This window comes from Hermetia illucens, chromosome 1 (assembly GCF_905115235.1).
Source record: "Hermetia illucens chromosome 1, iHerIll2.2.curated.20191125, whole genome shotgun sequence".
Lineage (NCBI taxonomy): Eukaryota > Metazoa > Arthropoda > Insecta > Diptera > Stratiomyidae > Hermetia > Hermetia illucens.
Window position 1 is genome coordinate 954,247 of NC_051849.1, and position 15,159 is coordinate 969,405.

The window sequence follows — 15,159 nt, forward strand, 5'->3', positions numbered from 1 at the left end:
CCAGGGTCCACACATTGACACTAGCTGAAAGTCCAATAAATCAGCTGTTCGTTCGCATCAAGCTGCTTTGCGCTGCACAATCACACATTGGAAAGCTGCTCAATGGCGGCTGCTCTGCACACAGGAAGCGGGTCTGAAGTGCAGGCGAGTCTAATCATACGGTGTGACAGCAAATCGAGTTCTAGTTCTCAGTAGTCGGTTGGTTTTTCTTAATCGTTTCGGATATTTTGTATTAAATTTTAAATCTGCAGTGTGATAATAGAAGCAAGCGTAGCGTTGCATTGTAGTAGTCATTTTTTGTGAAAATATTCCTCGCGGAACGGTTGAAAATACGTCGTGAATCGATCAATTGCACAACGAATTGTGTGCCCAATTGTCGAGATTTGTTTTGTCTGTTTTGGTCGGCCCAACGATTTGCCCTCTAAGGGCAGTTGGTCGCTACAATAGTTTCGGCCGTGAATATTACTGCCAGGCGCTAAGCGATGACCAGCCGCACAAATTCGCCGGTTTCGGCCTCGTCGGCGGCTGGTAACAGCACCAACAACACCATTGTTTCAGAGGTGAGTGAACCCTTGTTCTTGACTAGTTGCAAAAGAGGATCCGAGCTGCAGCCCAGTGGATCGGCTCACCCTATTGCGACCGTGCACCTACCGACGACCAAGTGTGTGGTTGGGAATTCGAGCTCTCGAGCGGCCAATGAAGTGACCGTGTCAAGAGCAAACGCAAATTCTTGGTTGCGTTTTTGCTGACACACATAAAGGCAGAGAATACGAAGGTGAATCACGACAGAATCTTTTGTTTGTTTTGTTTTTTTTTTTGTATCTGGGCCACCGATGGCGCATAGTGAATTTGTTCGTGTCCCAAAATGGCACAGGTAACCGGTTGAAGAGTCCAGTTACCTGCACAAGCAGCAAAAATTACGACGTGAATTTTTTCAGGGTTCGATGTTGTATCATGTACGTAATTAGGTTGGGTGAATTTTGGATGGTTATTTCACTTAGACCTATTCTATTACTCCCAATGCATTTAGAGAACGACATTAATTGGTTCTAATTTGGGCGGCATAGTAATTATGGTACGATTCTGCAAAAACGACAATATTGGATGGGTTGGTTGCCATCACTAGGGGATGTGTGTTTTAAGCCTCCGGTGGTTCGGTCCTAATTGGAGCATAAGGCATCATGTTGGCGGAACCGAAACAACTTTTGACATCGAAAAATGTTGTCTTTTGTGTCATACCCAGCAATTATAAAGGTATCATGTTGCTGAGTACCATCTATAAGATATTCTCCGCTATCTTGCTGGGTCGGATAGCTCCATACGTCCAGAACATCATTCGCCCATGCCAAAGAGGCTTCACTCCAGGCAAATCAGCAACAGATCAGATTTTCTCTCTGCAGCAAGCGATAGAAAAACTGTTGGAATATGGACATCAGTTGCAACATCTTTTAATCGACTTTAAAGCCGCCTATCATAGCATAATCAGCGTAAGACTGTACACGGCCGTGGGAGAATTCGGTATCCCAACGAAACTTATATGACTGACTAGGCTGACCCTGACCAATGTGCGAGGTGAGATAAAAGCAGCAAAATCACTCTCGAGACCATTCAACATCAACAACGGTCTAAGACGAAGGGATGCTCTATCATGCGTCCCTTTAATCTGGCCCTGGCAAAAGTGATTCGTGATGCTGAGGTAAGTACAAGACACACCGTCCTCTTTAAGTCGACCCAAATATTGGTCTATGCTGACGATATCGATATGGGAAAAACTACCCGAGACGTACAAACTGCCTGTATCTCCAGATCAAGCAGGCGGCGCGGGATCTCGGGCCACACATTAATGAAGGCAAGACGTCAGCGTCAAAAACCAAAGAATCAACATCGAATCGCACTGGTCAAACGAAAACAATAAAGATAGGAGACTACAATTTTGAGATCGTTGATAATTTCTTCCCTTTCTAGGGTCGAAAATCACAACCGATAACAGCTACGATGATGAGCCTATTTCAGCTTACAAAAACTATTCCGCTCGAAACATCTCATCGTAGGGTCAAAGCTCTTATTGTACAAAACGATGATTTTCCCAGTCCCCATGTATTCCTCGTAGACTGGGGTTCTGAGCAAGAAAAATTGCGAACTATTGGCCGCGTTCGAGAGAAGAATCCTCCGAAGAACATGAGGATAAACAATTCCGCCTACTAAACGACGAAATCTATGAGCGATACCATTACTGTCTGGTAGCGGATAAAATCCGGCTCAATAGGCTGCGGTGGGCGGGTCCCTTAATCTGTATGGATAAGGATGATTCAGCCCAAAAAGTATATAAGGGCAGTATCTATGGTAGAAAAAGAAGACGAGGCAGGCACCCCTACTGAGATGGCTTAGACCAGGACGTCGGACAGCTTTCAGGGATATCGAACCTCGTGGACCTCGACGCAAAATCGGGATGTATATCTCCTATTAAGGCAACCTTAGACTGAATACTGATTGTTACACCGTTGATGATGATTCTCGTGCCGAGAAGGAAGGAACTCCGAATTGCATGTAGTCAAAAGATCGGGCGAAAGTCGAAAACAACGAATTTTTATAAACTCACTATTAACATTTTTAAGGTTTTGCGTGGGTGCGAAATTGTTTTCACAGAAAATGGAAAACTCTTTTCGGACACTTGACAAGCTCTGTCAAGCTTAATGCTTTTAAATAGGGCGGGCCTGGTACGAAATTGTAGCCGTCTTCGTCTCTTTTTTTCATTTTTGAACGTTGAGTGTTAACCCAGAAAGAGGAGTCATGGACCATAAAGAATGAGAGCAAGTTGGTCTCTATTTGGTCCGTGCCGACATCAAGTGTATGTGGACTTAGGACTCCTCAATCCCTAAAAAAATTGGCTGAATCGCAGTTTAGGTATAAACAGTTACAGCTAATTATATCTATGTTGCTGGCTGAATCGATCGTTTTGAAATTTGTTACACATGTAAATCGATGCCATAATTTAACGTTATCCTGGCACGTGGAGGAGTTCAATGGACTATGATATCTTTTCTCAACCACCTCGGTTATGTCGATGATATCTATTTGCTCTCTCATGGGGTTATGGACCTTGACCAAATGTCTCTGGGTTTAGAAGAGAGAGTGTTTTCATTATGGGCAGATCATCAAAGGCGTCAAAAAATCGGTATGTCTTGTCTGGTTTCTGCCGACGGTGGCAACGAACTGGATGCCTCTCGACGCCTTAACAGCGCTAGGTCATTTAAATCTGAAAATGTAGTTATTTTAAGTCCAAGATCTAGTTGGGACTGTTCTGTGATAGTGTTCTTTGCTATATGGGAGTATCTCATAGAAAGTAATCACTATGAGCAGAAGGTTCCAGGCCTTCGTGAATACCTGTTTGCGCCATATCATCAAGCTCCTCCCTCAAAATCGGGCGCGTCACCAAAGATGAGTGTGGTATGCCATTGTCATGGTGGAAAACAACGCCTGTTCTGTTGATTGATTCTGGACCTTTTTCTTAATCGGTTCATGTTATCTATCCATTTGTGAATAGTAGTCCTGAGTTAAGCACCTTTTGATAGACGAATCCCCATTCAATCGCAACACATACATCACACACATACAGCATCACTTGTATTTCTCGTCAATTCAGGCTCTGAAGTTGTTGATGGTTCGCCGTGCAGACCCCATGATCTTTTACGCACGATATTGTCGTCCCTTATGCATATTACCTGGATGCTTGGTACTTTGCTGATGGAAATTCGGTCAATCAAATTTCTTTCTGTTAATTCATGTGACATCTAAACTCTACTCCTTTTGTGTAGGAAGTCGTTTTCGAATGATTTCAAAACTGTCAGATGGTTGATTTTTGGTGCATTGATTATCTTCCGACTGCTTGCAAGCCCCTCCAATTCGACCAGTTGCATAATTTCATCCATCAATACATGCGAAAGGGGGTTGTAATTTTTTTTTTACAGTATATGATCGTGTGGACTATCAAATGAGAGGGCGCAATTAGTCTTTTCGAAGCTAACATTATTTGTGATATTGGGTGAAAAATAAGGGATTGAGGGCACAAAATGTGTGCCCCAAGAAGTGTAACAGGTCTCATCACGAAATTGGGCTGACTTTGGACTAGTTGCGGGCTTGCTTTAGGTTGGCTATGAGCTGCCTTTAGGTTGACTTCGGGCTCGCTTTGCGCTAGAAAATGATTTCGGATGCGCGTGCAGAGTGGCCAAGGCGAATATCGAGTGCTGATATAGACTATCGATTGCGAATCTATTCCCTCGGCTGGCTTTGATGTGGAAAAGTGATTTTGATTTTGTGTGTGATAACTTTAATTATGCCAAGCAAAAATACCATCTAAGTAAACCAATGCTCGTTCGCAAAAATAAGGATTCTCTGTTTTTTTGCATGTGAAAATATTGGACTCTCTATTATCCTATATCCTTATGGGGTAGTGTATCGTTACGGCCTTGAATGAAGTGTTTTCGATTGGATTGTCGCGCCTTCGTGAACGCTAACGATTGTCATTATTATTAATATTGTATACGTACATTTACTAGCTGCTTTTCCATGAACAAAGTCCCTTGTTGTGTTATATAGAGCCGATGTACCAGTTTTTGTTTCAAAATCTAGAAAGAAGATTTCTAGATCTTCTTTCTCAGTACTTGTGATTCGTCAGGTTTCTGCAGTAGGATTGACCGGATCTTGCGAGATGCCAATTCCTTCTGGAAATGCCTTCATTTCCTTCTTATGTGTTTGGTAAAATTTATCCCGTTCATCCGTCCGTTCAGCTCCATTTAATAGTCAGTGTACAATAAGTTGACAAGCCTGAACCTCATGTTTTGGGGTTTGAACTTGTCTAGTATCTTCTTTGGATTGCCCATATACATCGCATATGCGTTCATTTGGAAAACCTACCTGGCCTTGTTAATTCGCGTTGCTCATACTCCTATCTTTGTGATGTGAAAACTAACTACTTGTGAAGGTCTTAATTGAGGCCTTTCTCAGGAAAAAACGGTTTACGCTCCCCTTTTAGATGTAGCCAAATGTCCACCAAATTTTACTTGAATCGATGTAACCTTTTTCTAGAAAAGCTCATGTGACAGACAGACAGACTGTGGCTCGATTTTAATAAGGTTTTGTTTTACAAAAAGGGATATGGATAAATAAACGTGCCTAGTAATTCTTCAAATTTAGGTTAGGTTAACTCCACGGACTCAGCCTCCTTTATTAAGTCCATTTTACTATTTTTGTTTGAGTAAGTTCACCTTCGACCACCGATAATGCGGATAGTGTGTAGCAACTCCTCTTAACGTTCTCAGTGAGCACAGCTATTCGAGCAGTTAGGGGCCACTAAATTCAGAATTTTCTCAACGGTTACATAAAGATGATATTTGAAATACCCCAACACGCCATCCTTTTCTATGTCTTCTAGAGAACAGTCGTAGCTATCCAGGATGTCAATATTGTACTTCAGCAGCCAATTTGATTATTTCTTTTGATTTGATTACATAGGATAAAACATTCTTTACTGGAGTTCCTTCCTATACAGTTTCCGGGTCAGTATCAGATTGAAATGAATAAATTCCAATGTGTCGTTCCAGACCTTAACTGAAATATTCAGATGTTTCATTTGTATGGAAAAATTGCAAGATGCTCACCTGTGTCCGCACTGTTCGAAATTGTGCTGCTACCTATGCATTTCGCGTTGGATTACGGAACAGCGACGACAGTGTCCGCATTGTCGCGCCCCGTTGCGTATTCACGAATTGGTCAACTGCCGATGGTTTGGAGACGTTGCACTTCAAGTCGAAAGCCTACAACAAATATGTGCCAATATCAAAGCTAGTCGATTACTCCAGAACAAAGATCAAGACCAGTGCCCTATCCATCAGGAGAAACTAACAGTGTATTGTTGGTCATGCAAGAGATGCATTTGCTATCAATGTGCACTGTGGGGAGGGACACATTCGGGACATTCTTTCAAACAAATTGGTAGGCAGAAGTCATTTTCGTATGATCGAATAACTTTTTATAAAACTTGGATAATTGCAGAACTTATTTATGAATCTCATATCACAAAAGCTAAAGAAGAGATCTCGCAACTCAAAGGACGTCTCATAGAACTAATTAACATTATACAGGAAGTCGAGCAAAATGTTGAAATCGTACGGAATGCGAAGGACGAAAAAGTACGAGAGATCCGCAATGCGGTGGAATTAATGATTGGTCGATTAGATTCACAATTAAAAATGAAGCTTGTGTCTTTAATGCGTCACAAAAATTCGCTAGCGCAAGAGATCGAACAGTTAGAACATTTGCTTCAAGAAATTGAGCAGCAAATAAATTCGTATTCGCGACCACAGTTGATTGCTAAGTCGCCTGAATTAATCAAAATGATACAGCAGGTGGTGCAGTATACAATTTATTGTCCTTTCCTTTTTTAATAGAATTAGGTTTTCAGGTACGTATGAAACCCATTACAAACTACGTTACATCTCCGATCACGGCGGACTTCAGGAGTGAAATTTTACCTGAATATGACACCGGAAGTTTTACTCTAATGAACTTCAGTCAATTGAAACAGAGCGGAAAGGCTGTGTATTCAGATCCTTTGGTAAATTATGGACTTCAATGGCGTTTGAAGGTTTATCCGAATGGGAACGGAGCAGTTCGAGGCGAGTATTTATCAGTTTTTCTTGAACTGACTTACGGCTACCCAGAACCAAGCAAATATGAGTACAGAGTGCAGATGATCCATCAAAGCTCATCGAAAATAATTCAACGCGAGTTCGTTTCTGACTTCGAAGTAGGTGAATGTTGGGGCTACAATCGCTTCTTCCGGTTAGATTTGCTTGCATCGGAAGGATACCTGAATACATTGAAAGACAGCTTAGAACTACGATTTCAGGTATGAGCGTATTGTGCAAGTGTAATTGCAATGAGAACAATTGGAACCCCTCTTGATTTGCAGGTTAGACCGTCTACCTACTTCCAACGATGCCGTGATCAGCAGTGGTATATCAACCAGCTGCTGCAGAAACAAAACGAATTAGAAAATGAAGTGAAAAGATTACGAACAAAAGCTAACACTGAAGTTGACAGCAACGAAACTGAAAGAGCACTCTCCAGCACTAACTGTACGAATTTTCCTTTGGATAATTCAGAGCTAGTGAATTTGGGAGCGAATAATGACGACGAAAATGATGAAGTGCAAAATTCAAACGAAGAGAAGTCAACAGGAACGGAGACTCACGACGCAGAACAAAACACTGTGGAAACAGACGACCACGGATTCTCTGGAATGTTAGAATCCTTGTGTACCTTAAATCTATCAACCCGAGAAGTTGCTAGTGCTGTTGATGTTGGTTCGAAGAAAAGCGCAGTTAACACTAAAAGTAAGTTTATGAGCTTAAATTTATTTTAAATAACTCAATGTTGTGCGTTTTGTTCTTTAGACGAGGAGTCATTGCCGCTCGGTATATCGTTTTCGTCACCAAATCTTCTCTCAACGAATCACCGTCGGTGTGAATGCACTTCTGAAGTAGACGATGATCTCTCATCACTGTTGCAAGTAACGGAACATGTACGAAGCGCAAAAAGCGCGACCAGCAGTATGCGCGAAGAGCAAAATGCATTCGAAGAAAATGATCTCGATACGACCACTTCGGAAGAGAATGATGCTGAATATATTGAATTTTCTATGGCACAAGGTTTACCGCCATTGCCAGAGATAAAAACGGAGGACATCGTGTTTTTGAGTTTAATGGAAGATTCAAGCGGTATGAATAAAGAAGAGAAAACACCGCCAGCTGTCGTATGTAAGCTCACTGAAATGTTGCACTTTTCGATTAAGGCTAATCAAATTTTTTCTTTGTTTTTTCCCACTCGTCAGCCTCTAGAAACACATGCCGGCAGCCCATTACTACTGCAAGTATTCTAGAAGCGTTAATGGAGCCGCCAAAACTATCCTCTAAGCCAGTATCTGAATTTTGCAAGGGTGGACGAAGTAATCACAATTTTCCGACGACAGAAGGTAAGTATCCACTTATTTGTTGTGTTCTTTTGTGAAGTGGACTCTCTTCTCGCCAGGTGGAATCGCGCGAAATGCAAGTTCTGGAAATGGGATAGTTCTATCAAATAAGGAGCCTCCAGCTCGCGTTTCACAGGTAATTAATACTCTTCTGAGAATTCATGTGAATAGTTGACGAGATTTCGTACAGCAGGATGATCGTACTTCATTTGTTCGTCTTCTGGAAAATATCACGCTATCGCCTAAAACTCGCCCATCTTCCCCGCAAAACAAACATGATTTCGATCTCAACGCAGAGGATCTAAATTCGTTTCCGAGTGTCTCGCAAATAGCACGAGGTTCGTTTAATGAAAGCTTCTGTGAACACAATCTTTCGAAAAACCGATCATTTAATGTTATATCGCCAAACCGACTAGAGCCACGAAGCCGCAGTTCAACGAAAATTAGCCATTCCTCGCTGAGCCCTGTCTCCCACCCAAGCGGAAGGCGGGTGATAAATAAATCTGATGGAGTTAAATATAAAACTAGTTCTACAAGATGCGATATGAATGACGATGCGTCGCCTGCAAAGGCGCTGAACTTCTGGACAAACGTGTTTTTCTCCTCACCCTCCTGTGAATCGCTATCAAATGAAGCAACGGCAGCAAATGATTTGAACGACCAGAGGCCAACTGCGGCTGCATTGGTACTGGGTCGAATACTAAAAAGTAAAGACAGCCCAAAACGCATATTTAATGATAACAACGAAGAAATAATTATGAAACGAATCTTTAACGATAGCAGTGAAGAATTGATGGTAAGTCCACTTGGGTCGCCAGAATTGATCGGTGCGTCATCATTGAGTTATACTAACCCCGCGACCCCATTGTCGAAACGAAGTTCTAGTGCTTCGCGCCCGATGTACTTCTCGTCATCGAAAACGCAAGGTTCGCATAGTCGTGCCAATCAGCCATCTGATTACAACAATCGATCCGCAAAGCTGAATAATCGAGTTCTAATTTTCGACGATTGTATTGAGTACCACCCAATTGTACGCACGAATATGTCACAGGTAACTGGCTTTCTGTGCTTCCTGTTATATATTTTCTTTCATTAACTACTCACTATTAATTAGGACCCAAGCAGTAGTAATGGAATGGGCGATTGTGCAGAATCATTGCCTGCAAGAAATGTACAAAGTGAGGTACAAAAGAAGGCAATGTCGGGCGCCAAACGTAAAGAAAGGTAATGAAAGAAAGCAAGAAAATTCATGAAGGGTAAGGATCACCTATTTTTTTATATCAATTTTGTCGTTTTTGTTTTGAAAATAACGGGGTCTAAGTGGACCGCGAAAATATATGCGACAATTCAGAATTAACCATTTCCATGCATAATTAGACTCCAATGCGCAAAATATTGAATGTTTCACCAAACACTCTTGAATAAACTGCATCAATTTTCGTTTCAGACTAGCGGAGAGACCAAATTCATCTTGAAGATATTGTACTGCGTTTGCCTGTGATTATTGAACAGAAAAAGATTAATTTACATTTTCCAATGCTCATTTAAAATTACAAATTATTTATAATTCACCTGATACAACTTTCCATATCCATATTCGTTCAATTGTGATGTATTATTAATAATATTCATTGCGTTAAAATTTCTTATTATTAGATTGCGTTTTCATTCACAAAAGCACATAAGGTAGCTGATGTACGAATATTCTTATTATGGGAATGAAGACGGGGAGGTTTAGTGTGGAATTTATTGTTCAGTCTGCCACGAAATCATGCATAACCAAATACAGCAAAGGATGTGTGTTATATTGATTATCTCCCGTACCCGGATGGCTCAGTTGTTAAAGCAATAAACCATCGCGACAGAATGTCAAGGGTCGAATCTCATTGGCAGCAGAGGAATTTGTATCCTGAATGCATGCAGGACGCCAGTCGACCCAGTGAAATTTTAGTAACCATCCCGGGTGAAAGCAATGGTCGAACATATCGCCTTTCCGTCTTAAATAAAGTGCTTTAGCTCGATTCAAAAATTGGCTTGTTGTGTCATCGATTATTATTATTAACTTCGGGGGAGCCTGTGCTTGTATGCTGAGATTGTTATCAACTCTTCGAACAAGAGAGAACTTTCGAACACAGTTCTAAAAGAAACATCTGAGATATATAAGGAAATGTACCCCTCAAAGTTAGGTATTGTTGCGCTCTCTCCGCAAAGTAGATCGCGGTATAGTCATAGGGGTGTTCTCGGAGAATCCGATTATAGAAGTGGCCCGACCCCTCGGAAAAATGACGACCATATTCCAGGCGGAGATATGTGCAATTTCATTGGCAGCAGAAGAATGTCTGCGACAAAAATGGAAGGGTCGCCCCATTCGAATCTGTTCCGACAGTCGGGCGGAATTATCAGCACTAAATGGCAACAACATATCAAGCCAGTTGGTGTGCTCGAAAAAGATCAACTGTCACCTTCTCAAATCTGTCCAAACACATACAAAGGACATTGAAAAGGTTTGACATACAGCTGGTAGGATCAAGCCGTATCTACCAGCTAAAAACCCAGCTGGCGTCAAAAGCCCTACTAGGGTTTTCATGTCCCACTTCTTAAGGGACAACAAAAATGCCGCTCTGGTGGCCCTAGGCTCCTTCACAAGGATTTTCGCTTGCCGGCAAGAGTCTAAATTTCTCCACTCGGTTGCGTGAATCCTTGCAATTTCACCCTTCAGAGTAGACTTGACAGTAGATGGTCGGATTCCAAGAGCTGGTTCTGGCTCCACCATTGTGGATCCAGACCCTCGGCGAGCCAGTCTATCAGCCTCCTCATTACCGGCGATGTTAGAGTACCCTGGCACCCACATCAGAAATGTTTCGTTCAGTCGGCCAAGTTTCAGCAGCACCTGATGACAACTCCACACCAACTGGCTTGATATGTTGTTGCCATTTAGTGCTGATAATGCCGCCCGACTGTCGGAACAGATTCCAATGGTGCGACCCCTCCATTTCTGTCGCAGACATTCTTCTGCTGCCAATGAAATGGCATATATCTCCGCCTGGAATATGGTCATCATTTCTCCGAGGGGTCGGCCCAGTTCTATAATCGGATTCTCCGAGAACACCTCTGCGCCCGATCCATCCTCCATGATTGACCCGTCGGTGAAGATTATTAGGTCTGTAATCTGAAAAGACTCATGGCCACTTGTCAACCATTCTTCTCTTTCGGTGATTACGACAGTGTATGTCTTTTCAAAGACGAATCTGGAAACCATATGATTGGTCGGCATCAGGGCTACCGGATGTTTTTCAAGGAATTTCCAGATAGACGCATGCCCGTTGGATTGGCCGCCTTTCCATGCCCCAATGGTATCGAGCCTATATGCGTTGTTGGCCGCTTTCCGTTTCACCTCCAAGTGAATGGGGGGTAAATTTAGGATAGCTTCAAGTGCCACAGTCGGCGTAGTACTCATTGCTCCAGTAATATTTAGGCAACCAAGTCTTTGAATCTGCGTTAGCAGCTTCCTGCTGTTAGCAAAGTTCAGTCTTGGCCACCAGACGATGCATGCATACATCAAAATGGGTTTTATTATGGATGTATACATCCAATATATCCGTTTAGGTGAAAGTCCCCAGGTCTTACCTATCGCATTCCTACAGCACCAGAGCAATCTGCAGGATTTCTGATATTGTTCCTGGATATGATGCTTCCACGTTAACTTGGAGTCGAAATGTACTCCTAAGTACTTGACTGTTTGTGCCAGCTGGATTTCCGCCCCTGCTAAGGTGGGTAGCGTATAGCTGCCCCACCTGACGTTCCTAGTGAACATAACTAGTCCAGTCTTCCTAGCGTTCACCGTGAGTCCATTGCGGAGGCACCAGCTGTGGATTACATGCAGAGTTGCATTCAAGCGGTCACATACTGTGTCCGCAAACCTGCCGGTAATTATTACGGCTAGGTCGTTCGCAAATGCTTTTGCAAAGACTTTTTTGTCTTCCAGGAGCCACAGCAGGGTATCAATTACCAAGGGCCATAACAGTGGAGAGAGAACCCCTTCCTGTGGGCAGCCCCTGAGACATCCTGCTTCAATAGACTTCTGGCCGACCGATATGTGAATTTTTCTCCACTCTAGCATGTGAAGGATCCAACTGATTAGCCGCGGTTCGATTCCATGCTGTCTTGCCGCAAATATGACATAATTGAAGGCACCTTCGATGTCCATGAATGCGCCTAAGGCGTATTCTTTTTCGGACATCGCCTTTTCAATTTTTGCCGTAAGTTCATGGAGTGCTGTCTCCGTGGATTTGCCTTTCTGGTAGGCGTGTTGCCTATGGTGAAGTGGCCACTTAGGAATGTGTGTATCCTTATGAACCGATCTACTAGTCTTTCTAGTCCTTTTAGCAGAAAGGACGTTAGGCTGATCGGTCGAAAGCTTTTTGCGTCTGTGTAAATGGGTTTTCCTGGTTTGGAAATGAACAACACCTTCACATCCCGCCATTTAATTGGAATATAAGCGTGTGCTAGGCATGCACGATATGTATTCCGAATGTGTAGACCCAAGGCATCCATTTATTCTATTACTAGCGCAGGGATGATGCCATCCGGACCTGCAGACTTGTATCTATGGAACGAGTTAAATGCCCATTTCACTCGCTCCAGTGATACTACTTTGCATGCCAGATTCCAGTCTCTCGGTTGAGGGCTGTATGCACCTGTTGGCCCCGAGATTAGATTTTGGATGCTCCCTGGGAAGTGTACTTCAAGCAAATGGTTTGCCGTTTCTTCATCGCTTTCTGTGTACTTCCCATTCTGTAAACGTAAATAACCCAGTTTCTGGCTACGTTCTTTGACCAGAATCCGCTTCAGCTTTGGGGTTGCCTCAAGAGAGTTAGTCTCTTCGCAAAAGCATCTCCAAGATGATCGTTTGGCCGATCTTATGCTCTTCTTTAGAGCCTTCTGTGCCTCTTTATAGCGATTCCAGCTAGTGCTTGATTCATCCTTCAGAGCACGATTAAGGAGCATCCTTGTCGTTCTCCTCTGTTGCGCCAAATCCGAGTTCCACCATGGTGTTTTACCCTTCTTTGGCATCTTGAGTGGATAGCGTTCTTCGAAAGTTTCTCTCATGCTAGTTGTGATCATCTGGGTTGTCTTCTCAATTCCAGCAATGGATTTGATGCGCTTCCTAGGGATCGTGACTCGGGCGCTCAATTCCGTTTGATACATTACCCAATCTGTCTTCCTCGGATTCCGAAATGGAGTGGAAATCCATGCCCATAACGAAATCAATGCGTCTGTGATCCGAGAGTGTGATATCGTTTGATACTCTCCACTCCGCGATCAGAGCCGCGATGTCAGGAGATGCCACCGTGATGTCGATGACCTCTTGCCTGACCATGTTGAAGAAAGTGGGTTCATTACCCACATTTAGGATCTGTAAATCGGTTCCTACTAGATACTCCAGTAGTCTCGATCCTCTTGCATTGATGTTCGAACTTCCCTAGCATATGTGGTGAGCGTTGACATCACATCCTGCTATTACCCCCATGCCTCTACTTTTGGCATATTGAATAGTTCTGATGAATGTTCCACTGGGAACGTCTTCTGCGTCGTAGGGGAAATATACAGAGCGCCATAGTATCTCTTTATCTCCCTGTTGACTTTTTATGGTTAGCTTAGCCGATGTGGTGTCGCCATCACATAGGTCGTTAACCAAGTTCGCCTGGAAGTCTTTAGAAACTACCATGCAGGTGCGGGGTCGATCGCTTCCATTGGCATACATGATACGAAATTTCAGAGAAAAGATGAAGAACAGAGTTTACGAAAAATTACTCTACAGGATGGTGTGAACAAGCAAGTCACTTCTCACTCTGGTGCGAAAGTCAATCACTACAGGTCCGTAAATCTGAACACATTTGTTATAGAAGCCGCAACTTAGCAGCTGTCTATGCCGTTAGGAGTTAAGGCGCTAAAATACCCAAAGCATTGAGGATTATTCGAATCGCGCCTTCATAAAGTCTAAACCTAACCAGTGAGTGGAATAGTAAAGCGAGCGGACTTTCAAGGAAATACAGCATTTAGAAGTTAGTTCTATATTTATTTGTTTGATATAGTATTTATATAAAAAACGGTACAAAATAAACTATCCAATTAAATATCGAGCCGATATAATTTCTTGTTAATGATGTATATGTATAAGTTTATATCATAATATAAATTATATAAAATTTCGTAGGAAAAGAATTCGTGCGTTAAAAGCAAGCATTAAATTCAAAGGCATAAAGATCGTTACTACATTTTTTTTTTGTTTGTTTAATAGAGGATGAATACGATTTTCCTGTTAATGTATTTTACGATATTATGGACTAAATTTTAAGTGCAATGGTGATTATATATGTGTGTCCTATAATATTATTTTTGCAACGTTTTTAGAGTATTCCTTGCGGTTTTTTTGCTAGTCCTGCATCCTCAACCCTTCATTGCGCCCATCATGTGCTTTGAAAATTCCAATCTTGGTACATTTTAATCAGTTTACACTTAAAATCAGAGCTCAAACAATAGAAATGTGTGATTAATATTCAAGTATGTAGTAATCGATTAGTGCGAAACGTGTTTTTGAACTGATAAAAAGGACTTGGTCGATGGTGCGTTAAGCCAAATCAAACAATTCATAACGAGGTACTGTAAACTCACTTTTATAGGAAACGAATATCACTTTTTGGCGACTGCAATCAACTCTACCTACACTCCACGTCGAAACCACTGCTTGCAACAATTCTACCCCCTCTGGACTCAACAGTTTCGCTTCTAAGCTCTTCTACTTCTCACCAATAGTCAAAGTCAATGAATTCTTTACGTTTAAACTTTTCTATTTTCTTTCTACCATTATAGTTTATTATGTACTTCATGCAAAAGGAACGGTTTTAAAAAACGTTTTTAGACAATAAGACATCAAAAATAAATATCAAATCACGGAAACAATAAATAAAAGTTTTATCCAATTATAATCATATAGTATTACATATAATATGCGTCTTCTCAATTGAAAAACAATAATGCGTTAAGCAGCTAACTTGATATTGGTATTGCATTTCCATTATAAATTATATACTTGATAGCAAGTGCACCCCTACTCCCGAGCGCTACAC

General features: G+C 42.0%; 1 protein-coding gene across 4 annotated transcripts; it reads left to right on the forward strand.

Annotated features, from left to right (window-relative positions):
- The first annotated feature begins 22 nt into the window (after positions 1-22).
- Positions 23-9,684, forward strand: LOC119661276 (E3 ubiquitin-protein ligase TRIM37-like). Of its 4 annotated transcripts, XM_038070547.1 has the most exons (12): positions 23-560; positions 5,601-5,991; positions 6,052-6,404; positions 6,461-6,907; positions 6,971-7,394; positions 7,455-7,817; positions 7,892-8,032; positions 8,089-8,165; positions 8,220-8,367; positions 8,446-9,080; positions 9,144-9,253; positions 9,477-9,684. In XM_038070547.1, exons 1-12 carry the CDS (start codon positions 483-485, stop codon positions 9,502-9,504), a joined length of 3,195 nt encoding a protein of 1,064 aa, XP_037926475.1. In that variant the 5' UTR covers positions 23-482; the 3' UTR covers positions 9,505-9,684. The 4 variants fall into 4 exon arrangements, with proteins under 4 accessions (XP_037926475.1, XP_037926472.1, XP_037926473.1 ...); XM_038070544.1 differs by having other exon boundaries at positions 27-560; positions 8,220-9,080; XM_038070545.1 differs by having other exon boundaries at positions 29-560; positions 8,223-9,080.
- The last annotated feature ends 5,475 nt before the right edge of the window (positions 9,685-15,159 follow it).

Bases quoted from the DNA above. Each gene is read 5' to 3' on its own strand.
- LOC119661276 (XM_038070544.1), top strand. From the start codon at position 483: ATGACCAGCCGCACAAATTCGCCGGTTTCGGCCTCGTCGGCGGCTGGT. The intron at 561-5,600 runs GTGAGTGAACCC...GTGTCGTTCCAG, and splicing joins ACAACACCATTGTTTCAGAG to ACCTTAACTGAAATATTCAG. The intron at 9,254-9,476 runs GTAATGAAAGAA...TTTTCGTTTCAG, and splicing joins GGCGCCAAACGTAAAGAAAG to ACTAGCGGAGAGACCAAATT.